Source organism: Temnothorax curvispinosus, unplaced genomic scaffold (assembly GCF_003070985.1).
Source record: "Temnothorax curvispinosus isolate PA1 unplaced genomic scaffold, ASM307098v1 QBEX01015410.1, whole genome shotgun sequence".
NCBI lineage: Eukaryota > Metazoa > Arthropoda > Insecta > Hymenoptera > Formicidae > Temnothorax > Temnothorax curvispinosus.
This window is the reverse complement of record NW_020225190.1, coordinates 419,134-447,028: the sequence shown is the minus strand read 5'-3', so window position 1 is coordinate 447,028 and position 27,895 is coordinate 419,134. Positions and strand designations below refer to the sequence as shown.

The following is a 27,895-nucleotide window of genomic DNA, read 5'->3' as shown; positions in this document are numbered from 1 at the left end:
TTAAAAAACAATATTAAATTATTTACTATTCTTATAACTTTTTAATAAAAGATAAATACGTTTATTGACTCCCCTCAGGGTTGCAAGGCGTTTTCTAGGGACGTTCCCAACTTCCCAACCCTTCATTCAATTCTCATCCAATACTACCCTTCTCCTCTCACTTAACCCTTTGGACCAACGGCTTAACATCTCTTTCCGAAAGACGGAGCCCAGTTTGCTCCGCACAAGAGCCTAGACAGTAAAAACTGGAGAATAATTTCTTCATGTATTTTAGGAACCGCGTTTCTTCGAATTTTACGATAACGATATGAAGGTTACGGCACTCTGTGGTGAATTGTGGACTCTCCTTTCTAAAAAATTGAATTTTACGTAAGATTGAACAGTAATTTTTTTAAACCGCGATTTATTGTATTAGAAAATTGTTGACAATGCTAACAATAAACTAATAATAATCAAAGAATACTTCATGTTCTTAGATTACAGCCAGTAAGATCAAATGAAACTAGCCTGGGTGGGTCATCAAAAAACCAAACCGTGTTTGCGGAAGGATTGTTAGGTATAATTTCGCGCAATGAAACTATAGCAATTCCAAAAATCGAAATTTTCAATCTTCGACGTCTAGCTGCTGATTTTACAATGCCTTTATGGATGAACAGGTACGCTTTAAGTGCTTCACACGATGACATCTTCTAAAATGCTAAATAAAAATGATACAATGTAACTTTTGGGGAAAAAGAAACATAACATATAAAATTTATTCTTATAAATCCAAGGTTGTTATAATAATCTTATAATAATTTTACAGCCAGCGATTATATATTCAAAATGAAGTAACACATGACAGCACATGGATGGCAAAAGTATTTTCCTGGAAAATATGGTGCTTTATATTGGTTATGTGTCTATTATTGAGCGTATGCAGTTTTTGGTCACAAACTATTCTCGCACGGATCGGAAATAATTGCAGACGCTCGACCATTAGCGATCATATCTTTTACACCTTTGGAATGGTCTGCAATCAAAGTATGAATGATTAATATATAAATATGTCTCATCCTGTTTCTATTTTTTAACTGTAGCTAAATTAAGAGGCAATGCAGATCGATATCATATCATGTCATATCATCATATTTATGAACATCGTGTGACAAAATTTCTATCTGTGTATATCATACACTGTAAAAAAATTCTGTAAAATTACAACTATTATAGTGGGTAATTTTGAGACCCACTATAATAGTTGTAATTTTACAAAATTACAGTACGGAAGGAAAAAATAATTTTGTATTACAATTACACAAATTAAGAATGTGTGGAAATTTACACCTATTATAGTGGGTTTCAAATTACCCACTATAATAGTTGTAAATTTTACATAAATTTTTTACAGTGTAGAGTTCACGTGATTTGAGAGTCAGGTTTATAATTTTATGAATGCGCTATACTTAATGCTTAAATAACACAAAAATGGCGTGCTATAATTGCGAAATTCTTACCAAAATACAATAAAATAATTTTTAATCGTGCATTAACCCCTTCGTTGGCAGAGAGAATTCGACAAAAAGTGCCAAAAATGGCAAGAAAATTTTTTATCCTGAAAATTTGTACCTTGGGGTTTTTGAGGGCCCCTAATTACGAATCTGAACTTAAAATTCGAAAATTCAAAATGGCAAAATTCATCTCAATTAAGTAATTTTTTGCATTTTTATTTGCCATTTTGGATCCGCCATTTTGAATTTGCAAATTTTGAATTCAGATTCGTAATCAGCGACCCCAAAAACCCCCGTGTAAGACTTGGATGCCAAATCGAAGCAAGTTATAGAAAAAAAAGGTTGACGCACTTTTGCGTCAATGCCACACAGGGCACGGAAAAATTTGACGCACTTTTGCGTCAATGCCAACAAAGGGGTTAATGGAAAATTATTAATTTGTGTAATAATTGTAACAGGCAATATTCCGAATGTTTTCGTTGGAAGATCAAGAATATTAGAAGTATCGCTGGGCCTCTTTTGTTCTATATTGTCGATGGCATTTGGAGCTTTGTTATTCATTTATATAGAAAAAAGGATTAACGTTATGCCGCCATTCAATAATCTAGAGTCTATGCTGACCGATACTTCATATGACGTTGTTATTTTGAAAGGTTCTATTGGAGATATCGTGTTTAAGGTATTAATAAAATACGTTTGATATAATTTATTTTGTGTTTATTAGATTTATTTATAATTTACTAGCTGGTTACCCGGGCTTCGCCCAGGAGTCGTTTTTCTTAAACGACTTTATTTCTGTTTCAATATCCTTATTGTAGACAAACATAAAGAGTATTTATGAATTAAACATGTCGTAACCGGTCTTTTTCTACTCGAGTTTCACCCTATTGAGTTATTTCCGCTTTTCCGATATTTCACTTACCGATCAGCGGCAATTCCGTCGTATACAATTGTTTGAGATTCACTCAATTATTTCCTAAAAAATTGGAATTTCGTAATCGATTTTCAAAAAAATCGGTAACAAAAAAATTATACAGTTTATAGCACTCTCCGGGAAATTCTACCTCTGTTTTACATACAATTCTTTAAGATTCGGTCAATTATTTCCCAAAAAATGTAAAAAATTTCTGACACCGGTTTCTAACGAAATTCATGCGAGACAAAACGTCAATTCGTAACGGTATTCACTGAATACTACTTTTTATTTGAATTTAATTTCAATCTCAAATCGAACTTTTACAACAGGCATAATTTCCCGAAAAATTGAAAAAATTTCGGATACCGTTTCCCAAAAAGATCGGTAACGAAAAATTATACACTTTATGGCACTCCCCGAGAAATTCTACCCCTGATTCATACACAATTCTTTAAAATTCGGTCAATTATTTCCCGAAAAATTGGAAAAATTTCTGATACCGGTTTTCCAAAAAATCGGTAACAAAAAATTATACACTTTATGGCACTCCCCGAGAAATTCTACCCCTGATTCATATACAATTCTTCAAAATTCAGTCAATTATTTCCCAAAAAATTGGAAAAATTTTGGATACTGGTTCCCAAAAAGGTCGGTAACAAAAAACTATACACTCTATAACACTCCCCGGAAAATTCTACCCCTATTTTATATACTTTTGGTAAAAATTCGATCGAATAGTTTAAGAGTGTATAAAGAACATACATACATATATATATACATACATACTGCATACATTCTATTTTATATAGATAGATTAATCTTCAAATTACATCAAGTGTATGTATAGATATTGGTTATTAAAAAAAATAGGCGAACTTTAACAAACCGCTTACACTGGTAAGAACTGCAAAACGCGCTGTCATTGCATCAACAATCGAGGAAATGTTTAAATTGGCATGTATAAAAGGTAAAAGGAAGTATACCGTATTCCAAGGTGAAGACGAATATAAAGCAAGAGGAAAAATTGGATGTGAGGTGATTCCAGTTGGAGAATCTTACTTCAAACTGTGGGTAGCTTCCGGTATTGCGAAAAATTTTAAGTACAAAAGGACCATCGACCTCGGGTAAAGAGATATCGGCGGCGATTATAATACAATCGCATGTATAATGCTGACATGCTATGTGAATAAGTAATTTTTATGTACAGGATACTCAGATTAAAGGAAGTTGGATTGTGGAATAAGTTAGTAGATCGTTGGTTAACGGAGAAAAGTCAACGTCATAATAATGCCAACGTAGAACCGATTGGGATAGAGCAAGTTTCTTTAGTAATTTTAATGATGTGCTGTGGAATGATAACAGCTTTTATTATTTTGATAATTGAAAAAATTGTATATGCTTATCGACGCAGACTATCGTAACTTTTCACTTATGCTATCACGAATATTTTACTTAATTTTACTGTATTTGCTAAAAAAATTTATCTACCAGCAGTTACTTAACTCACGTCTGAAAATTCTGTTACATTTCTGTGTGTAAACCACAATTAATAATAATTAAAAAATTGTAGTAAATAATAATAGTATATTGTGCACCAAGGGGCGAAAGTAGCGTTTTTTAGACGAGTGTGAAAGCTTTCGACCCGAGGTGCACACAATATTTTTCACAACACCTCTTTACGGAAATGTTCGACTTTTGAATGCCTGTAGAGTGTATGCGTTTGATGTTCCATTCATACAGTTTATACGCGCGTGTAGTTAAATAGAAAAAGAAAAAGAGAGTGATATGCGGTCCAGAGACGAAGCCCTGGTGGGGTCCAGGGACGAAGCCCCTGGTGGGGTCCAGGAGCGAAGCCCCTGGTGGGGGGAAGTGTGGGGGCAAAGCCCCCTACATAAAAAAAATAAAATTAAAATAAAATTTAAAAATATATATAAATAATTATAATTTTAAAATGACAATAAAATTTCCAAAAAATGTAAGAAATATAATTTTTAGAATATAATTAAAGAATATAATTTTTACAAAAAATAAGCATTAATTAGTGAATTTAATATTTACACTACAATTTTGGAATTGAAAGATTGGATTATTTCCTCTATTTTGTATTTTAGATAGTAAGTAACTTTACGCGACGCTATATGCACATGCGCATTGTGGGCGATTGAGATCCACTACCTTTCTCTCTTGCACAATGTACGTTTCTCTCTCGCACGATGCTCAATTTCCCTTCCATTTATGGGAGCTTTCCAGCAAGCGACACAAGTCGACACAAACGTCGTTTTATCTTTCTTTTTTGGCAATGAGTAACAAAGACAAAACGACACTGTTGGAAAGCTGCCTATATATGTTCTAAGATTTGCCCGTTACTTTATAGGCCAGTCAAATTAGACATTTGAGGTCTAAAGTAATGCGAACTTTTTTATTCCTTTTTAGGCGTGTTGGGGGTGTTTAGAAAAACTTATTTTTGAGTTGTCGTATCATGAGACCCAGAACTTTTTGAGGGGCTCAGTATTTGACGAATCGGAACGAGTCACCGCTCATTTTCTTCGTTTTTTAAGTCCTACAACTTTCTCAGGAGCGAAAAAGTGCTATCTATTAATCAAAACGAGATAAATGCAAAAAACCGCGAAAATTTTATTTTTTCCCTCTTTCACAGGCTAAAACTCGAAAAATATTGATTTTAGGTTGAGGGTCTTCTTAAGATGAATTGTAGGGCTTTAAAAAAGCTACAAAATGAGGAGTTAGTCATTAATTTTTTATCAACATTCGCCGAGTTATTGCAAAAAAACGAAAATTTTGGTTCCCCCTCCTCCCCCCCTCAAAAAGCTCTGGGTCTCATGATACGACAACTCAAAAATAAGTTTTTTTAAACACCCCCAACACGCCTAAAAAAGAATAAAGAAGTTCGCATCATTTTAGACCAAAAGCCTCTTTTTTGTCTAATTTGATTGGCCTATTACTTTCCGCCCGCTAAACAGGTAGGAAAGTGATCACTTTCCGCCCTAGGGAAGAAAGTGACCACTTTCGTCCCTGTTTAGCGGGCGGAAAGTAACAACTTTCCTCCCTGGCGTGAAATTGGCCACTTTAATCCCACTCTATACAGGCATGGAAAGTCGAACTTTCCGTGGAGGTGTTGTGAAAAATCATTAATGAAACATGATTATATAGATAAACGGGGGGTAACCCCAGACATTATTGAAATTCAAATATCCCGCGTATCTATGGCCGGTATTCATAGTCGGTTCTTATATTTAAGACCATCTTAAGTACAATCTTAAGATGTCACTAACCAATCACAGAGCCGTATTAGCATCTTAAGATATTACTTAAGACGATCTTGAAATAAGATCTGATTATGAATACCGGCCTATGACCATTGTTTAAACATTCTAATATGCCCTTCTGCGTATCTCGACATATGCAGAATGTTTGCCATAGATACGCGGGATACTTGAATTTCAATAATGTCCAAGGCTACCCCCCATTCCCCTATGGATATCATTAAAATTTCAATTCTCTTATACGCTTTCATTTATCTTAATTACGTCATTTAATATTCTAAGAATGTACATAAATTATTGTTAGTTTTAAGTGGATAATATTGTAATAAAAACATTATAAATTATATAAATTGTAGACTAATAGTAGAACATACATAACTTGTCGAAAAATTGTCGATGTGATTGTAATGCTCATCAAACTTTATAACATTTTATGGACATTTTATGTTTCTGAAAGTATTCGATCCAAAAGCGACTGTAAAAGGTTACAATATATTGAACAATTATCTTAATACGATTTACGAAAGTCTTTTCATTCTCCGGAAGATTTGTTTTTATATATAGCAATAATGGATCAGTTTATTCCATCTGTTTTATTTAAGTAACAATACGTGCTGACTAAATTGTCTTTTTATTTACAATCTGTAAATAAAACAGATATTAAAAATACCCATGACGTTATGTTTACTGATTACATGTTTCGCTCATACTAAAATCACTTGTTCTGATGAGCTTGATCGCTTCGGTTTCATATTAGCTATGAGATAACAATAGCAATTTGATCAGACAAAAGGCACATGTTTATTCTGCATATCATATGATAGTGACTAAAATTGATAAGCCATAAATAAATGACGTAAGCAAAATGCAATGCATCATATCTCAATCTACGTGAAAATCATTACAAAAGCAGGTGCATCGAATAGATTGTACATTTCTACTGTATACATAATCCTACAACACTTATAAGATATGTATTTACTCTCTTCGTTAAATGGGAAGTCCTAATAAAAAAATAAATAATTGATGGATACTGCAATAATGCAACATTAATAGTATTAATACATAAATATTTCCTTTCTCTTTTTCTCAGCTATAAAGCGGAATTGCTGCGAGCTAAATTATCTTCTGCATAAAAAAAAACAATATAACTGCAATTATCTCATGTTTCACCTGCAACAATGCGATCAAAGATATGATAATCATAAATTTCCGTAATTATACTACGCAAAAAATAGTAATAATGTATATATCATTATCGTTGTAGATCGGCAAAGCACGTTGCAAATTGTCTCCGTTAAACGAGCGTTATTTCCAATTACGTCGAGCTTTGTCATAGTCCAAAACGATGAACGGCGTGATTTGGAGTAAAACGCAGAAAACTTTCGTGCCAATTTCCAGCGTGCCGATATTTGCCATGCTGCAACAAGAACGTCTTAAACAAAGTCGAGCACTGGAAACCCACAATTTCCAACTGCGCAACTTGACTCTAACATCTTTCCAGGTATATTATTTCCATAAAGCTCATCAAATGGCTGAATTTTTGAATATATCCTACAACTTCTCTACACTTCTCTCATTAAAATTAATATTCAATAACTAATAATAGTACGATAATTCTTATTTACAAACGTTTATATTATAAAAAATGTATGTATTATATATGCGAAGTTATCCATGAGTATTTAAACTTTATCTGTAACTTCAATTTATTGTAACAGAAATTTCTACGAAAGTAAAATTAGGTAATTAATAGTATCACGTGGACCAAGTACCTAATAAGAGAAATGTCGTATTTTTAACATGGCAGTTATGATAATGCAAAAAATAAATTTTTTTTCAATATTTTTGGAAACAATATTAATTATTTATTATTCTTACAACTTTAATAACGTGATATAATTTGCTAAATAATTACAAACTAAGAAACATAAACTGACAGCGACGATAAGTAAGACTGGATGACAATTTCTTCATGTATTTTAGGAACTGCGTTTCCTCGAATTTTACGATAACGATATGAAAGTTACAGGATTCTGCGGTGAATTGTGGACTCTTCTTTCTAAAAAATTGAATTTTACGTAAGATTAAACTGTAATTTAAACCGCAATTTATTGTATTAGAAGATTGTTGACGAAGCTAACGACAAATTACATGTAAAATCAAAGGATACTTCATATTCTTAGATTACAGCCAATAAGATCAAATGAAACTAGCCTGGGTGCACCATCGAAAGACAAGATGATTTTTGAGCGAGGATTATTGGGTATAATTACGCGCAATGAAACTATCGCGATTCCAAAAGTCGAATTTTCCAATCTTCGACGTCTAGCTGCTGATTTTACAATGCCTTTATGGATGAACAGGTAAGTTTTAAGTTTTCCGCTTCACGATGATATTTTCTAAAATGCTAAATAAAAAAGAAGCAATGTAACTTTTGAAAAAAAAAAACATATAACAACGTATAAAATTTATTCTTATAAATCCCTGGTTGTTATAACAATTTTAAAATAATTTTACAGCCACCGATTATATATTCGAAATGAGATGACACATGACAGCACATGGATGGCAAAAGTGTTCTCCTGGAAAATATGGTGCTTTATATTGGTTATGTGTCTATTATTGAGCGTATGCAGTTTTTGGTCACAAACTATTCTCGCACGGATCGGAAATAATTGCAGACGCTCGACCATTAGCGATCACATCTTTTACACCTTTGGAATGGTCTGCAATCAAAGTATGAATGATTAATATGAATATGTCTCATCCTATTTCTATTTTTTAACTGTAGCTAAATTAAAAGACAATGCAGATATCATATCATGTCACATTTATGAACATTGTGTGACATCTTTTGCAAAATTTTTATTTTTGTATAAAGTACGTGATTTGGAAGTCGGATTTTTAATTTTATAAGTGCTCCATAATTATTACGAGAGAAAGTTAACTTAATTTTAAAATAATACAAAAATGACGTGTTAATTGCGAAATTCTTGCTAAAATAAGATCATTTTTAATCGTGCATTAATGGAAAATTATTAATTTGTGTAATAATTGTAACAGGCAATATTCCGAATGTTCTCGTTGGAAGATCAAGAATATTAGAAGTATCGCTGGGCCTCTTTTGTTCTATATTGTCGATGGCATTTGGAGCTTTGTTATTCATTTATATAACAAAAAGGATTAACGTTATACCGCCATTCAATAACTTAGAATCTCTGCTGACCGATACTTCATATGACGTTGTCACTTTGGAAGGTTCTATTGCAGATATCATGTTTAAGGTATTAATATAATGCGTTTGATATAATTTATTTTGTGTTTATCAAATTCATTTATAATTTATCAATCTTCAAATTACATCAAGGCTGCGTTCCACTTAACGCTCGCAACGCCGCTCGCAAGCATCATTTCGTCCTTGTTTAACATTTGACAAACAACAAGGATGAAATAATTCCACGAGCGTTGCGAGCGATAAGTGGAATGCACCCCAAGTATATATGTACAAATATTGGCTATTTAAAAAAATTATAGTTAAGCCCTAGCGAACCTTATGCACTGGTAAGAACTGCAAAACGCGTCGTCGTTGCATCAACAGTCGAGGAAATGTTTAAATTGGCATGTATAAAAGGTAAAAAGAAGTATACCGTACTCCAAGGTGAAGACGAATATAAAGCAAGAGGTAAAATTGAATGTAAAGTGATCCCAGTTGGACAAGCTTACTTCAAAATGTGGGTAGCTTCTGGCATTGCGAAGAATTTTAAGTACAAACGGACCATCGACCTCGGGTAAAAAGAGATTATAATACCATTGTATATAATGCTAACGTGCTATGTAAACAAACAATTTTCATGTATACAGAATACTCAGATTGAAGGAAGTTGGATTGTGGGATGAGTTAGTAGATCGTTGGTTAACGGAAGAAAGTGAACGTCATTATAATGCTAAAGTAAAAGCGATTAAGATAGAGCAAGTTTCTTTAGTAATTTTAATGATGTGTTGTGGAATGATAACAGCTTTTATTATTTTGATAATTGAAAAAATTGTATATGCTTATCAACGCAGGCTATCGTAACTTTTCACTAATGTTATCACGAATATTTTACTTAATTTTACTTTATTTGCTCAAAAGATTTATCTACCAGCAGTTACTTAACTCACGTCTGAAAATTCTATTACATTTATGTGTGTAACCACAATTAATGCTGTAATAATTTAAAAAATTGTGATAAATAATAAAATTATAAATCAAACATGATTATGTATGAGTATCATTAGAATTTAATTTCTCTTATATGCTTTTATTTATCTTAATTACGTCATTTCATATTCTACAAATTACATAACTTATTGTTAGTTTTAAGTGGATAATACTAAAATAAAATAATTATAAATTATATAAATTATAGGCTAAAAGTAGAACACACAAAATTTGTCGAAAAATTGCCGATGTAATTGTAATGCTCATCAAAGTTTATAACGAAACGAGCATTTTATGTTTCTGAAAATATTTGATCCGAAAGCGATCATAAAAGATTACAGAAGTCTTTCCATTCTCCGAAAGGCTTCATTTTATATTGCAATAATGGATCAATTTATTTCCATTGCATCTGATGTTTCATTTTAGTAACAATACGTACAATACTAACTAAATTATCTTTTTATTTACAATCTGTAACATATGTTAAAAATGTCCATAAGGTGTAATTATTGATTTACATGTTTAACTTATTGTAAAATTACGTGTATTGATGATCTTGATCGCTTCGATCTTCGTATTAGCTATGAGATAACAAATCGACGCGCCATTATAGCAGAGAGCAAGCAATTTGATCAAGCACATGTTTATCCTACATGTCATGATAGTGACTAAAATTGATAAGCCATAAATAAATGACGTAAGCAAAATGCACTGCATCATATCTCAATCTACGTTAAAATCATTACAAAGCATGTACATCGAATACATTGTACATTTCTACTGTATATATAATCCTACAACACCTATAAGATATGTATTTACTCTCTTCGTTAAATGGGGAGTTCTAATTAAAAGATAAATAATTGATGGACACTGCATTTTAATGCAACATTAATACATATGCAGTTTCTCTTTTTCTCAGCTATAAAGAGAACTGCTTCAACCCATACAGCAGCTTGCAGTTAAGTTACAGAAACGTTGCAGCATTGCTGTATACAATATTGTAAAGTTGCTGCAATGTTACTGAAAGCTTTTGTGCTATGTGAGAAGTTAAATTGTCTCCTGTATAAAAAAAACAATTTAACTGCAATTGTCTCATATTTCACCGTAAACAACGCGATCAAAGGTATGATAATCGTAATTTCCATAATTATACCGTACAAGAAAATAATAATATATTTGTGAAACGAGCGTTATTCCCGATTACGTCGAGCTTTGTTATAGTCTGAAACGATGAACGGCGTGATTTGGAGTAAGACGCAAACTACTTTCGTGCCAATTTCCAGCGTGCCGATATTTGCCATGCTGCAATAAGAACGTCTTAAACAGAGTCGAGCACTGAAAACCCACAATTTCCAACTGCGCAACTTGACTCTAACATCCTTCTAATAGGTACGCTTCCATGAAGCTCAAATGGCTGAATTTTTAGATAAATCTTACGATATCTCTACAAAACTCTCATTAAAATTAATATTCAATAATTAATAATAGGACGATAATTGATTATTCTTATTTACAAACATTTATATTACGAAAAAATGCACCTATATATATGCGAAGCTATCCAAGAGTATTTAAACTTTATCTGTAGCTTTAATTTATTGTAACAGAAATTTCGAAGAAACTAAAATTAGGTAATTAATAGTATCACGTGGAGCAAGTAATAAGAAAAATGTCATATTTTTAACACGGCAGCTATAATAATGCAAAAATTTTTTTTTTATTTTGGGAACATGCCATACTATTTTTACAATTTTTGAAAGTTAAAAGAAAGTTACAGCACTCTGTAGTGAATTATGGACTCTTCTTTCTGAAAAATTGAATTTTACGTAAGATTAAACTGTAATTAAAACCGCGATTTATTGTACTAGGAGATTGTTAACAAAGCTAACGAGAAACTATTATGTATAATCAAAGGATACTTCATGTTCTCAGATTACAGCCAGTAAGATCAAATGAAACTAGCCTGGGTGGGTCATCAAAAAACCAAACCGTGTTTGCGGAAGGATTGTTAGGTATAATTTCGCGCAATGAAACTATCGCAATTCCAAAAGTCGAAATTTCAAATATTCGACGTCTAGCTGTTGATTTTACAATGCCTTTATGGATGAACAAGTACGCTTTAAGTGCTTCACACTATGATATCTTCTAAAATGCTAAATAAAGACGAAACAATGCAATTTTTGAAAAAAAAAAGACATGTAACAACGTATAAAATTTATTCTTATAAATCCCAGGTGGTTATAACAATCTTATAATAATTTTATAGCCAGCGATTATATATTCAAAATGAGATAGTACATGACAGCACATGGATAGCAAAAGTGTTCTCCTGAAAAATATGGTGCTTTATATTGGTTATGTGTCTATTATTGCGAGCGTATGCAGTTTTTAGTCACAAACTATTCTCGAACGGATCGGAAATAATTGCAGACTCTCGATCATTAGCGACCACATTTTTTACACTTTTGGAATGGTCTGCAATCAAAGTATGAATGATTAATATGAATATGTCTCATCCTGTTTCTATTTTTTAACTGTAGTTAAATTAAGAGGCAATGCAGATCGATATCATATCATGTAACATTTATGAACATCGTGTAACATACAACTTTTACCAAAATTTTTACCTTCTTAGAATTCACGTGGTTTGAAAGTAAGATTTTTAATTTTATAACTGCGCCATAATTATTACGAGAAGAAGTTAACTTAATTTTGAAATAATACAAAAATGACGTGTTATAAAGACGAAATCCTTATCAAAATAAAATGATATTTAATGTGTAACAATAAAAAATTATTAATTTGTGTAATAATTGAAACAGACTATTATTCCTGATGTTCTTGTTGGAAGATCAAGAATATTAGAAGTATCGCTGGGTCTCATTTGTTCCATATTATCGATGGCATTTGGAGCTTTGCTATTCATTTATATAACAAAAAGGATTGACATTATCCCGCCATTCAATAATCTGGAATCTCTAGTGACCGATCATGACGCTGTCATTTTGAAAGGTTCTATTTTCAATATCGCGTTTAAGGTATTAATGAAAAACGTTTGATATAATTTATTTTGTTTATATTAGATTAATTTATAATTTATTAATCTTCAAATTACATCGAATGTATGTGTAGATATTTGCTATTTAAAATAGGTAAACCCTAACAAACCTTATACACTGGTAAATGTTTAATGTAAAAGAGATTGTAAAATATTACAATATATTGAACAATTATCTTAATACAATTTACGTCATTTACGAAAATATGCGAATGGTAATTATGATTAAATGGTTTTTTAATTGACAGACTTATGATAGAAATAAGGCATGGTGATGGTTTGGATGACACCGTGCTAATTATTAGAATTATTAACGAATTAGATGAATACGATTACTTTGTATGATATATCCATCGACTGGCAAAATGCCAACATAACTAATCTACGTGCTATCAATTTTCGACAATAACGATATGTCTGTCCTCTGTCCATTAGATGATATCGATCCATTAGATAAAAAAAAATAAATCGCATTTTGCGATATGCGTATATCTCGTTCAAAACTACAATCTAATATATATTTTTATTCGTCTGATGTATCCTACATAAAATCATTGACGTGAAATTAGTTCAACGAAAAAGAAGTTCGCAAAGGATGGCTACGCGATTTGTTCTAACAGTCGCAATTCTTCATCTCATGATATGGGATTGTTACGCCGTGTCCGGGGTAATTTGGCACAAGCAACAGCAGAAATTCGTGCAGTTGTTCAGCATTCCGGAATTCGCTGCTCTTCAACAAGAAAATCTGGCTAAACGCCGGGCAACAGAGAAGCCTGACATGAGCGGAGAAGTGGTAAAAGCTGTGTATTACGAGGTGCGTACACGTGGGTCTGAAAAGATCAACGTACAGTTTTTCTTCCGCAAGATGTTGCAGAAACTTCTCACAGAGCTTAATGGCAAATTTTTGACAACCCTCCGTGTTGATCCAATTTATTAGACTAGCTTATAAGAACTATTAAAATCATTAAACAACGATCATGATAATTTCTTATGCTTATAGGAAAAAAATATAGTAATGTTTTACGACAACGATACGAAAGTCAACGGTGTTTGCGGCGACCTGTGGCATGTTCTCGCGGAATATCTCAATTTTACGTATGTTACGACAACATTTTTTATCGTAATATCGCATATATGTTTGAAATTTTACACTGTGCACTATTATTCAGTTCGTGCGCGAATGGAGTTTGCAAAGTATTACGTTCCTCAGATTCATCCCGATAAGAGTCACCAATCGAAATTTCGGTGAAAGACTGGAAAACGGTAGTCAGAATGGTTTAGTTGGCATGCTCGCGCGGAATGAAGCGCAGGTAATTATGAGAAGTGGATTCTATCCGTCTCGCTTCGACATCGTGGATTTTACAACGCCTCTTTGGAGAAGCAGGTAAGTTGGTATAGTCTTACTAATAAATTACGATCAAGAAACTGGCTCATCCGTGACAAATTTCAAAATTATTAGTCGAGAGTATAGTTCCCTTCCTGCTGTTGGCAAAAATCAGAAACAGGTCTTGAATTCTTTTACTTGCAATATATAATAATTATTAATAAATTGATGTTTTAGGTTTCACATTTATGTTCGACCGAAATGGCAGTTCAATAATACATGGGTATTTACGTTATTTTCGTGGCAAATGTGGTTTTATATACTGTTTCTGTTCATCATCTTAAGTTATGTCGGTTATTTTCTGCAAAAAGTACCGACAGACAAGCCCAAACGCAAAAGAAAAGGCTCCGTGGATTTCAGTCTAGGCGATCATTTTTTCTATTCACTCGCCATAATGAGCACGCAAGGTGCATACTTAATACAATCAAAGAAGAAATTAAGTAAAAGCGCGTTTATAAATAATTAACAAAAAATTGTCAGCTTATTTTCAGTAAAATAAAGTAAAAAAATTTTTTTGTTTTTATAGATTAAAACGTTAATTAAGCATTCCACAATTAAAGTTACGATAAGATAAAATAATCTGCGATTTTTTATAGGCTACGTACCCGACGCTTTTTACAACAAGTTCAAGATCTTGTCGCTGTCGAAGAGTATATTCGCATGGCTGATATTGTTAGCCTTTAGTTCACAACTCATATATCGCATGACAAATAGAAATTTGACGCTAGCATTTAAGGATGTAGAATCTCTCATTAACAATACAAAATACACCTTATTGGCGTTCCGTAGCACCTTCCTCTACAATTCTCTTAATGTAAGCGTCGAAGATTACTTATATCACAGTAGTATTTCAGCGATTTATATTTCGCACTAAAATCATGATAAAGTTTCCTTCCGTAATTTAGAACAGCACTTTTATCTTCAAAGCAAAGTAAAGAAAAGATAATATTGAGAATTCGATTGTTCTTAATTACTTTGTATTATACAACTTTGTAACTTGAAACAACTTTTACGAAACATAAATGGTATATACAATAATTTGTGACTTACTATTTTAGCATAAATATCGAGGATTGATTGGCAAACACGGTCCGACTGCGCGTGTGCGTTTTATAGAGACCGCGGAAAATATGCACGATAAAATTTGCAACAACATGACGAAATACGCGATGTTTGAGATTGAGGACCGATTTATGGCAATGAGCAAAAGCGGCTGCCCGCTGCAGGCCATTGGCAATTTCAATGAGACGTGGATAACGTTCGCACTCCAAAAGAACTACCCCTATAGGAAGACCATCGATACCGCGTGAGTACTGCATAAATTATCTTATTATTTGAGAAATTATTATTTTAAAGATTACATGATTGTCTTGTTTTTTTCCAGACTCCTCAAATTAAGAGAAATCGGATTGATAGATGGCTTTAGAAACTATTGGCTTAATACCAGAGTGGGGAATAGAGATCATGGAATATTTAAAACGATCGATTTGCACCAAGTTTATCTGATTTTTCTAATACTGAGTTACGGAGTGCTGATCTCACTTGTGATACTCGTTCTGGAAAATATAACGTATTATTACAAAAAAATGAAGAATTCACGGCCATATAGACGCAGATAATAACATTACTAAAATATTGAAAAAGAAAGATGTGACTAAAATTCAAATCTTATATTAACTTAAATTTTTAAAATCTATATTAACATCTTCGGCAAACTTTCCTATGCCTTTTCATGGTTTATTTCTTCTATTCCTTTATATGTATATATATATAAAACTTATCTGATAAATTCTTTATATATTTACAATATCTAAGTATTGTAAAAACAAAAATGACGTGCTATAATTGCGAAATCCTTATCGAAATAAAATGACATTTAATGTGTAACAATAAAAAATTATTAATTTAAGTTATAATTGACACAGGCTATATTCCCGATGTTCTTGTCGGAAGATCAAGAATATTAGAAGTATCGCTGGGTTTCTTTTGTTCCATATTATCGGTGGCATTTGAAGCTTTGCTATTCATTTATATAACAAAAAGAATTGACATTATACCGCCGTTCAATTAATCTGGAATCTCTAGTGACCGATACTTCATACGACATTGTCATTTTGAAAGGTTCTATTTTCAATAACGCGTTTAAGATATTAATGAAAAACGTTTGACATATTTTATTTTGTGTATAATAGAGAGATTAATTTATAATTTATTAATACTCAAATTACATCGAATGCATGTGTAGATATTGGCTATTTAAAAAATGTATAAGTAAATCCTGGCAAAGCTTTATGTACTGTAAATATACGACAAAACGATTCGTCGTTACACCAACAGTCGAAGAAATGTTTGAATTGGCATGTGCAAGAGGTAAAAAGAAGTATACTCCCCCCCCCCCCCCCCCCCAACCAAAAACCGAACAAAAAGGGAAAGACCAAATTGGATGTGAAGTGATCCCAGTTGGACAATCTTACTTCGATATGTGAGTAGCTTCTGGCATATTGTGAAGAATTTTAAGTACAAACGGACCATCGACCTCGGGTAAAAAGAGATTATAATACCATTGTATATAATGCTAACGTGCTATGTGAACAAGTAATTTTTATGTATACAGGATACTCAGATTAAAAAAAGTTGATTGTGGGATGGGTTAGTAGATCGTTGGTGGACGGAAAAAAGTGAACGTCGTCATAATGCCAACGTAGAAGCAATTGTGATAGATTAAGTTTCTTTAGTAATTTTAAGGTGGTTCGTGCATTTAGGTCAAATGTAGTTAGCCCGGAAAATGTGATATGAAATGAAAGATTAACGTTCCTAGAGTGTGTCTGTAAAATTTCGGATTTTTTAACCGTTTGGTTCCGGAGATATATGTCCGTAAACTTTGCCAATTAATTTAACGCGGGGGGGTAGCCCCTCTTGCGAAAAACGAGGCTAAAGCGCGTATGCTGCAAAAATTACAATACTTCAAAAATAGATGAACGAACCAAAAACTGACGAAACAATGCAATAAACATTTTGCAAGATACTGGACGAAGCCCGAGTTCATTGACCGTATAATAATAAAACGTAATTTTCGATTGACTAAATCGACAACACGGAACTGACAGCTGGACTCGAGCGGCATTAGCGGCAGCTTGGCAACGCATGTGTCAGCTGATGAGTATAGCGCATATCCCAAAACATTCAACGTTTACCATGTTCTGGACGCTGAATAAAGCAAAGAGTGAAACAAAAATTTTCGTCCATTTCTAAAAAGAATTAAAATTAAGTTTGATCAAGATCTGCAATACTGAATAAACAAGTTTTAATACATTGAGGTTATAAAATGTCCAAATAATTTTAACATGCATTGTTTATTCTATTTATCATAACGTTAATTGCCGCGCTGCTGTTGTACATATATTCACACGGCTCACAACACTAGTAAAAGATGTGACTTTCGTCTCAATATTTTAATTACGTAGAGGTCGTATATAACATTAAATATGACATAAATAATAAATGTAATTATATGCTGATTTTTACGGACAAAATTCACACTTATTTATCACTAATAAGAATAGTTGCCTATTTGACTTGCAAGTACTGCATGAACCACGTTAATGATTTGCTGTGGAATGATAACAAACAGCTCTTATTACTTTCATAATTGAAAAAATTGTATATGCTTATCAACGCAGGCTATCGTAACTTTTCACTAATGCTATCACAAATATTTTACTTAATTTTACCTTATTTGCTCAAAAGATTTATCTGCCAGCAGTCATTTAACTCATGTTTAAAAATTTTATTACATTTATACCATACATAAATGTGTAAACCACAATTAATCCTGTAAGAATTAAAAAATTGCAGTAAATAATAAAATTATTAATCAAACATGATTATGTATGAGTGTCACTAGAATCATTTTCTCTTATATGCTTTTATTTATCTTAATTACGTTATTTAATATTCTGTGAGTTATATAACTTATTGTTAGATTTAAGTGGATAATATTAAAAAGAAAAGATATATTATAAATTATATAACTTGCAGACTTACTTAATATAGTAGAATAAACAAACTTATCAAAAAATTGCCGATATGATTATATACTCATCAAACTTTATAACAAAACGGACATTTTACAATATGTTTCTGAAGATACTCGGTCAAAAAACAATTGTAAAAGATTACAGTACACTGGACAATTATTTTATATGATTTACGTCATTTGCGGAAATATAAATGGTATATGATTAAATAGTTTTTTGGTTGACAGATTTATTGTAAAAAGTAAGACATGGTTTAGATGACCCCGTGTTAATTAGAATTATTAGCGAATTAGATGAATACGATTACATTGCATGATATCCATTAGCTGACAAAAGGCCAACATAACTAATCTATGTACGTGCTATCGATCCTCGACAATAACGTAATGTCTGTCCATTACATGATACCGATCCATTACAGAAAATAATAAATAAATAGCATTTTGCGATATGCGTATAAATATCGTGGAAAACTGCAATCTAATATATTTTTATTCGTCTGTATTCTACATAGAATCCACATTGACGTGAAATTAGTTCAACGAAAAAGAAATTCGCAAGGGATGGCTACGCGATTTGTTCTAACGGTCGCGATTTTTTATCTCATGATATGGGATTGTTACGCCGTGTCCGGGGTAATTTGGCATAAGCAACAGCAGAAATTCGTGCAGTTGTTCAGTATCCCGGAATTCGCCGCTCTTCATCAAGAAATTCTGGCTAAACACCGGGCAACAGAGAAGCCTGACATGAGCGGAGAAGTGGTGAAAGCTGTGTATTTCGAGGTGCATACACGTGGGTCTGAAAAGATCAACGTACAGTTTTTCTTCCGCAAGATGTTGCAGAAACTTCTCAAAGAGTTTAATGGCGAATTTTTGACAACCCTTCGTATTGAGCCAGTTTATTAGACTAGCTTACAAGAACTACTAAAATCATTGAATAACAATCATGATAATTTGTTATGCTTATAGGAAAAGAATATGGTAATGTTTTCCAATAATGATACGAAAGTCAGCGGTGTTTACGGCGGCCTGTGGCATGTTCTCGCGGAATATCTCAATTTTACGTATGTTACGGCAACATTTTTTACGTATAATAGCGCATACATGTTTGAAAATTTACACTGTGTACTTATTCAGTTTGTGTGCGAATGGGGTTTGCTGATGATTATAAGTCAATAAAGTATTACGTTCCTCAGATTTATCCCAATAAAAGTCACCGATCAAATTTTCGGTCAAAGACTGGAAAACGGTACTCAGAATGGTTTAGTCGGCATGCTCGCGCGAAATGAAGCGCAAGTAATTATGAGAAGTGGATTCTATCCATCTCGCTTCGATGTTGTGGATTATACAACGCCTCTTTGGAGAAGCAGGTAAGTTGATATAAACTTAATAATAAATTACGATTAAGAAACTGCTCATCCGTGACTCATTTCAAAATTATTAGTCGAGAGTAGTTCCCTTCCTGCTGTTGGCAAAAATCAGAAACAGACCGGGAATCCTTTTACTTGCAATATATAACAATTATTAATAAATTGATGTTTTAGGTTTCACATTTATGTTCGACCGGAATGGCAGTTCAATAATACATGGGTATTTACGTTATTTTCGTGGCAAATGTGGTTTTATATACTGTTTCTGTTCATCATCTTAAGTTGCGTCGGTTATTTTTTGCAAAAAGTACCGACGGACAAGCCCAAACGCAAAAGAAAAGGCTCCGTGGATTTTAGTCTAGGCGATCATTTTTTCTATTCACTCGCCATAATGACCCCGCAAGGTGCATACTTAATACAATCGAAGAAGAAATTAAGTAAAAGCGCGTTTATGAATAATTAACAAAAAATTGTCAGCTTATTTTCAGTGAAATAAAGTAAAAAAAAATGTTTTTGTTTTTATAGATTAAAACGTTAATTAAGCATTCCACAATTAAAGTTACGATAAGATAAAATAATCTGCGATTTTTTATAGGCTACGTACCCGACGCTTTTTACAACAAGTTCAAGATCTTGTCGCTGTCGAAGAGTATATTCGCATGGCTGATATTGTTAGCCTTTAGTTCACAACTCATATATCGCATGACAAATAGAGAAATGACGCTGCCATTTAAGGATGTAGACTCTCTCATTAACAATACAAAATATATCTTATTGGTGTGGCGTAACAGCATCTTCTACAATTCTTTTGTTGTAAGCGTCAAATATTACTTATATCATAATAGTATTTCAGTGATTTATATTTCGCACTAAAATCATGGTAGTTTTCCTTCCGTAATTTAGAACAGCAGTTTTATCTTCAAAGCGAAGCAAAGAAAAGATAACATTGAGAATTCGATTGTTCTTAATTATTTTGTACAACTTTGTAACTTGAAACAACTTTTACGAAAAATAAATGGTATATACAATAATTTGTGACTTACTATTTTAGCATAAATATCGAGGCTTGATCGGCAAACACGGTCCGACTGCGCGTGTGCGTTTTATAGATATCGCGGAGGATATGCACGATAAAATTTGCAACAAGATGATCAAATATGCGATGTTTGAGATCGAGGACCGATTTATGGCAATGAGCAAAAGCGGCTGCCCGCTCCAACCGATGAGCAATTTCAACGAGACGTGGATAACGTTCGCACTCCAAAAGAATTACCCCTATAGGAAGACCATCGATACCGCGTGAGTACTGATTAAATTAACTTATTATTTAAGAAATTATTATTTTAAAGATTACATAATTGTCTTATTTTTTTCCAGACTCCTCAAATTCAGAGAAATCGGATTGTTAGATGCCTTTAGAGACTATTGGCTTAATACCAGAGTGGAGAATAGAGAATATGGAATATTTAAAACGATCGATTTGCACCAAGTTTATCTGATTTTTCTAATACTGAGTTACGGAGTGCTGATATCACTTGTGATACTCGTTCTGGAACATATAACGTATTATTACGAAGAAATGAAGAATTCACGGCCATATAAACGCAGATAATAACATTTCAAAAATATTTAAAAAGAAATATATGACTAAAAGTCAAATCTTATATTAACTTTTTAACTTCGGCAAACTTTCCTATGCCTTTTCATGGTTTATTTCTTCTATATTCCTTTATTCCTTTATATATATAACTTATATGATAAATTCTTTATATTTACGATATCTAAGTAACATCATATAAAAACAATATGTAAAACACTCAACTCTCAGTATTTGTATTGAAAATCACGACACACGTAAAATTTATTTCGATCGATCTGCTCGCATTTAATGACGACATGTGCCGTCAAAGCATAAAGTAGTCAAAGCATGATGGCATTTCGTATTGTGCGATAACGACTAAAATTGATTTGTCACGGGTAAATTATGTAAACGTAATATAAAATCTGATATTTCTTGCGCTAAAAAAAGAGAGAGAGAGAGAGAGAGAGACAGAGAAGGCAAACGTATTAAATAAATTCTATACTTTTACGGTGATTCTATTTTATCATTATTATTTAGTTCATTTGCTTAGATTTAAAATGTACTTTGCACGATTACTTTTTCATATATTTGTCTATATTCAGAAAATAGAAAATACATATGAAAGTAAAATATAATAATCTAAGGACGCGATTTAAAGCAAGATCTTATCTAAAGTAACGTGATGACACATCTCTTTTTTCATCTAATCACAGAAATCAATCCAATCATGATAAGGGCTTTCCTTCTTCCTTTAATATTGATCGTAAATTATATGTCAACGAACATATAATAAAAATTTCGAATTACGCCACCCAATAAAGTAGCAATCTTGTAAATCTTTGTAAAGCATTAACAGCGCATCCATATTATATAAAGGCGACTATTACTTCTGGCTATTATGTATGGAGTTTTGTCATTGTCCGAGACAAAAACATGAACGGTGTGATTTGGAGCAAGACACGGAAAACTTTCGTGCCAATTTCCAGCGTACCGATTTATGCCAGGATGCAACAAGAACGCCTCAGACAGAATCGAGCACTCGAGATCCACAATTTTCAATTACAGAACTTAACTTTAACATCTTTTCAGGTATGTTATTAGAAAATATCTGATGGTTATTGTCGATATTTCCTTAATTTACACAATATTGAAATTTCTGTTAAAATTGATTCTTTAATATTCGCTTAATTTAAAAAATAATTTATATCTAGAAACTTATATTATAAAAAATTTAAATATTGTTTATATTGTTAAATATTTAAATTTATTGAATAAGCTATGAGATCTCTCTTTGAAAAGAAAGAAAAAGGTATATTTTCATATATTTTTCTTCAATTTTTTGTAATATTTGAAACGGTATCTTAAGTTTCAATATTAAAAAACGAGATTACAGGAATCTATGAGAAAAATAATTGGATATCTGATAATATAATAATAAATTAATGCTAAAATTATATTCTTTTTAATTTTAATTGAGATTTCTTAATAATCACAAATATGATGGCCATGATATCATGAAGAATACCTATTTTTACATTGAAAAAACATTAAATAGACGTTATTTACTAAGAATATTAAAGAGAATACTAGAGAATACTAAGAATATTAAAAATTTTAAATTGAGTTAAATGATAATTTCGTCAATTATATATTTCAGGAGCCGCATTTCCTTCAGTTCTACGATAATAATACGAAGATTACAGGACTCTGCGGGGAAATATGGAACTTACTTTCCGAGTCGCTAAATTTTACGTAAGACCATACTCGGCTCGAGAGAACAGATTGTTGTGTTATAAGATCAAACATTAACATAACTTGTAACCAAAAGATACCTTTAGATTGCAGCCAGTGAAAGTAAATATAGACGGCATGGGCATGCCGGAAGAAGACTTGACTTATAAACACGGATTATTAGGTATTATTTTTCGCAACGAAACCGTCGCGATACCAAAAATAGAAACATTTAGACCGCGACTTGCGGCGGTCGATTTTTCAATACCTCTTTGGATAAACAGGTCAGTTGGTGATCACCAAACTTGTTAAATGTTTATTCGATAATTGATTTAATATTTATTCAAATCTCAAAATAGTAGTTTAATAGGAATTAAATTACATCACACAATAACTGATAGTTCTAAAATAATTTTATAGAAATCAGTTATATATTCATCGCGAAATGATATATGACAATATATGGATGGTAAAAATTTTCTCTTGGGAAATATGGTGCATTATACTGATTATGTATATACTACTGAGTCTGTGCACTTTTTTGACACAAAATATTCGCAAGAATATCTTATGGAGTAAAGATAAATGTAAAAACGTGTCTTTCAACGAACACTTATTTCATAACTTTGGAAACCTCTGCAATCAAGGTATGTCTGAATGAATCGATTAGAATATTTTATTGTTATTCATTTTCGTTAAAAAATAAAGTAAACGCACTGTAAGACAAATGTACACGTCATAATAAAATAAAATAGCAATTATTTAATATATTCAAGAGTTTAATAATTGACCTTAAAATTAAGATGGAAAACAGTTCTTCAGTTTTTTATAGTATTTTTCTATCTCTAGAATATGTAAAAATAATATATTGCAATAATATATATAATTAATAAATATATAAAGAGTTAATAATATCGAGTTAAAGTAATCTATTATCCTATTGATAATGGGAAATAATTAATTTGAATAATTGCAACAGGCTATACTCCCAAACATCTTAAAAAATCGAGGATATTGGAAGTGTCGCTGAGCTTCTTTTGTTCTATAATATATATGTCATTTAGTGCTCTGTTATTTATTTATGTAACGAAAAGTATTTTCGTACCACCATTTGATAGTTTCGAGTCTTTGGTGGCTAATACTAAATACAGCGTTATCAGTCTAAAAGGGTCAACTGGAGATATCGGATTTAAGGTACATATACTCTATTGATAATGTACTGTATTGACATTATAATTTATTAGTCCTCAGATAAAAAATGTAAAAAATAAAACAACATAAAAAATAAATGTGTAAATCTAATTTAAGAGAATATAAAGATCATAATTTATGTTGAGATTCCACACATTCGATTTTTTTGTGCATAAAATCTAAATGCCTGAGTACTTAACATATAAATATACTTATAGATACTTAATTTGGAACCAATTGTACAAGCAAGAACGGCAAAACGCTTGATTATAATACCAACAATTGAGGACATGCATAAAATGGCATGTTCCTCGAAGAAAAAGAAATATGCCATATTTCAAGGCGAAGACATGCATAAAGTGAATGGAGCTATTATATGTCATTTGATTAACACTGGAAAACCTTTATCAAAAATATGGGTAGCTTCCGGCATCGTGAAGAATTTTAAATACAAAAGAACCATCGATCTTGAGTAAAAAAAAAATATCTATACAAAATATAAATATTCTAGATAAGCTTTGGGAATTATAGAAATTATTAGCATCAAACTAACAAACCCTCTTAAATCAATTTAATCAATATTAAAATGAAAATCGTTTAAATAAAAGAAGATTCTTATATGTTTTTATTGTAATTTTTATCGTAATTAGATTCTAATTTTTTTTTTTATTCTAATCATATTGATAATTCTAAATTATTCATATCTTTTATTCATAAATAGTTGAGGTATATGTATATTATTCATCAATAGAGATCTCTGCTTAGCAGCACATCTAGATTGTGATAATTTCATGTATTAACAAATAATTTTGATAAATAGGATACTTAAGTTAATGGAAGTTGGACTATTGAGTTTGTTAAAAGATCGTTGGTTGGAAAAGAGAGTTAAACAGGATTACGACGATGACAAGACGCCGCAAGCAATTGAAATATATCAAGTTTCTTCAGTAATCGCAGTGATATATTGTGGAGCGATTATTGCTTTCACTATTCTCATAATCGAGAAAATTGTATTTGTTTATAAATTAAAGAAATTGTGATTACTTTTACTTATATCTCTTATATCGCGATATATATGGCTTCACTTGCAAGCAATAATTTAATTAGTTCTAGAAAATTGCTAAATCATAATCAATTTCGTAATCACTAATATTATAATAGATATACAGGGTATTCGAAAAGTGTGAGACCCCCCTATTATCTAAAAAAAAAAATGCACTTTTACGGAAAATGACTCGAACAAAAGTTGTAGAGATCGTAAAGTACTGTCGTGTAATGATAATACTTTATGACCCCTACAACTACTTTTGTTCGAGTCATTTTCCGTAAAAGTGCGTCCTTTTTGAGATAATAGGGGGGTCCCACACCCGGACCCGGGGGCTAGTGCGCGAGGCATTTTCCTCTCCTCCACGGAAACAAAAAAAAAAAAAAAAGGGGGGGGTCCCACACTTTCCGAATACTTCGTATAGTTGTAATTGTAATAATATTTCTTAACGATCAAAACTGAAATAACTTTGGGAAAGTAATACATGTACTGATACAAATTTTGCTGGAATATAAATGCACCTTAGATTATTGCATAAATTGCAATATATTTTATATTTTAACATCATACAATATAATATAAACATTAAGTAAACAGTTTACATACGTATTGCAAATTCATGAAGATTGTGCACTTGTCACATCCTTTGGCGTATCTTCTGTTAATGTAGCTTCTACGGGATGCGGTTCAGTTGGCACGGGATCGTGTTTTTCTTTTGGTAGAACATATGTGCCTTCCGCTATGTCCGTCGGAGCCATCCAGGATGGTATAATCTTACCATGAATTCGCCATACGCCGTACTCATTAGCTAAATGCTTTTCAAATACTATGTATTCTAATACGTCTTTCCTCAGAATTTCGCTCCCTTGTATGAGACGGCCAAATCTATCGTAAATTGCTAAAACCTGTAAATCAAGAGGAAATTTTCGCATAGTTGTTTTGTGTCATTAAAAAAATGAATTATAAAGAATATTGAACGTTATTGAACCTGTTGCGTGTGGAATCGGACAGTAAGTTGTGCAAAAATGTTGTCTTTTGTTAGTACACTTGTAGTTCTTGCGTGCACGAGACGGGCCGGTTCCAAAGACTCTAAAAACTTCCAGTGTATAGTTTTGTCCGTCATATTGTGTGTTATTTTCTAAAAATGCAAGAAAATAACGTAAGTAACATGATGTTACATGATAATATAGCAAGGACACAAAATACATTTTGAACACTTACAGGATATGCCATTTCTGTAACATATTTTATTATCTCATCTTCATTTTTGCTGTAAAAAAATTTTTGTTTTACTTAGTAATATTGCTACAAAAAGTAAAGAAAACACGCTCTATGTATCGATTGCAATAACTCCTTTAACTTAATGTTTGCACTTATAAAAGACATAAAAACGTTATGTATTTGTCATTTCTCTCTTACGCGGCTAAAGCTTCATGTGCCTTTTGATAGATATCCAAGGCCTCTTCTAAAAAATATGCTGTACTGAATGAGTCATCAAACGATTTAATTTTTCTGACGGCCATTAAAGATTTGCTCTTTTTCTCCAAAAATGTAAACTTTTGCTTTGCTCCCTATATTTCAATTACAGAGTAAATAATTAAAAACCACACATTCTATATTATATTTTAAAACTAGCGAAACATTATGTATAATTATGTATTATTGTATATCTTGTACTTTGCACAAATTAAAGATACAATATAAAAGGTAAGAGCAAAGAACGTGTACCTCTTTGGTAATGGCAGAATACTTTCCATCTCCTTCTGGAGCAACGTAGGACTCGAAAATTGTTGAAGTAGAACTAATATAAGCTGGTCTTTCGTTCCAAGGTTTCTGCGGCAAGAAACCATGTTCCTTCATACGAGATCGTATTTCCTCCTTATCCAGTTTAGTAGGATCGTCATCCTTTTCTTCAAACGAAGGAAGTTTTATTTTAATAACTTTTTGTCTCCTTTCCTTCTTCCATTTTGGATTCCAGTGCTTAGCTATTTGCGCTACTTGTGTAAAGTTGGGGGAATTAATAGCAGCAACCAATACCGGTAGATTGTTCTGAAATAAATTTCCAGCCATTTAAATATGCATTTGGATAAATAATTCTCTGACTACATTCAAACACTACATATTCCTAATTTATTTATATTTTTTTATTTAAGATATCTCCTTAAAAGCTAATAATTTAAATTTAAACTAAACTAGCTTTCAAAAAAAATGGAGTAAAGTAAGTTGGAAGAGATTGCTTTACAATTTCAAGGAAGACTGTGTCAATCTAAAAATTCTATGTGGCACTCAATAAACTTAAACAGTTAAATAAGAAACAATTAAATATGTTACTGTATATTTCATTAGCTTTCAAAAAATGGAGCAAACACGTACCTGTACAAATTTTCCGTAAGTAAACATCGGACTCACGCATCTTAACAACATTTTCGGAAATTTTACTATTTCAGAACTGTAGGAATTACAAAAAGAAAAAAAACGATTATTCAGCGCGTGTTTACTAATATTTTCATTAAATCTCGTGTTTATGTTTCACGTTCACGTTTCAGGTTATAGTTATAACACGCCGCGAATGATCGCCGACCGTGGACAACACACTACACAGAT

General features: G+C 32.0%; 7 protein-coding genes across 10 annotated transcripts; 6 read left to right on the top strand and 1 right to left on the bottom strand.

The window, feature by feature from the left end:
- Nucleotides 1–513: 513 nt before the first annotated feature.
- LOC112465631 (probable 39S ribosomal protein L45, mitochondrial) lies at nt 514–27,895 on the bottom strand. 4 transcript variants are annotated; one of them, XM_025033269.1, is made up of 7 exons: nt 27,665–27,895; nt 27,020–27,340; nt 26,711–26,862; nt 26,513–26,561; nt 26,280–26,429; nt 25,898–26,196; nt 514–697 (listed from the first exon to the last, which is right to left on the bottom strand). In XM_025033269.1, exons 1-6 carry the CDS (start codon nt 27,713–27,715, stop codon nt 25,909–25,911), a joined length of 1,011 nt encoding a protein of 336 aa, XP_024889037.1. In that variant the 5' UTR covers nt 27,716–27,895; the 3' UTR covers nt 514–697; nt 25,898–25,908. The 4 variants fall into 4 exon arrangements, with proteins under 4 accessions (XP_024889037.1, XP_024889036.1, XP_024889035.1 ...); XM_025033268.1 differs by lacking the exon at nt 514–697 and adding an exon at nt 772–1,012; XM_025033267.1 differs by lacking the exon at nt 514–697 and adding an exon at nt 8,327–8,416.
- Nucleotides 3,284–4,521, top strand: LOC112465640. The gene is made up of 3 exons (XM_025033279.1): nt 3,284–3,530; nt 3,614–3,748; nt 4,518–4,521. The coding sequence occupies exons 1-3, from the start codon at nt 3,349–3,351 to the stop codon at nt 4,519–4,521; spliced, it is 321 nt and encodes a 106-aa protein (XP_024889047.1). The 5' UTR covers nt 3,284–3,348.
- On the top strand, nt 6,950–9,879 carry LOC112465634. Its single transcript, XM_025033274.1, has 5 exons — nt 6,950–7,191; nt 7,674–8,053; nt 8,210–8,427; nt 8,754–8,974; nt 9,225–9,879. The coding sequence occupies exons 2-5, from the start codon at nt 7,929–7,931 to the stop codon at nt 9,480–9,482; spliced, it is 822 nt and encodes a 273-aa protein (XP_024889042.1). The 5' UTR covers nt 6,950–7,191; nt 7,674–7,928; the 3' UTR covers nt 9,483–9,879.
- Nucleotides 13,205–14,701, top strand: LOC112465639 (glutamate receptor U1-like). The gene is made up of 5 exons (XM_025033278.1): nt 13,205–13,766; nt 13,953–14,047; nt 14,163–14,336; nt 14,514–14,629; nt 14,697–14,701. Exons 1-5 carry the CDS (start codon nt 13,548–13,550, stop codon nt 14,699–14,701), a joined length of 609 nt encoding a protein of 202 aa, XP_024889046.1. The 5' UTR covers nt 13,205–13,547.
- On the top strand, nt 14,660–16,040 carry LOC112465635. Its single transcript, XM_025033275.1, has 4 exons — nt 14,660–14,743; nt 14,933–15,150; nt 15,395–15,642; nt 15,721–16,040. The coding sequence occupies exons 1-4, from the start codon at nt 14,731–14,733 to the stop codon at nt 15,953–15,955; spliced, it is 714 nt and encodes a 237-aa protein (XP_024889043.1). The 5' UTR covers nt 14,660–14,730; the 3' UTR covers nt 15,956–16,040.
- On the top strand, nt 18,962–21,437 carry LOC112465629. Its single transcript, XM_025033264.1, has 7 exons — nt 18,962–19,155; nt 19,342–19,436; nt 19,569–19,742; nt 19,917–20,146; nt 20,338–20,555; nt 20,794–21,041; nt 21,120–21,437. Exons 1-7 carry the CDS (start codon nt 18,979–18,981, stop codon nt 21,352–21,354), a joined length of 1,377 nt encoding a protein of 458 aa, XP_024889032.1. The 5' UTR covers nt 18,962–18,978; the 3' UTR covers nt 21,355–21,437.
- Nucleotides 21,984–24,738, top strand: LOC112465630 (probable glutamate receptor). Its single transcript, XM_025033265.1, has 6 exons — nt 21,984–22,413; nt 22,982–23,076; nt 23,163–23,339; nt 23,476–23,702; nt 24,035–24,249; nt 24,465–24,738. The coding sequence occupies exons 1-6, from the start codon at nt 22,258–22,260 to the stop codon at nt 24,720–24,722; spliced, it is 1,128 nt and encodes a 375-aa protein (XP_024889033.1). The 5' UTR covers nt 21,984–22,257; the 3' UTR covers nt 24,723–24,738.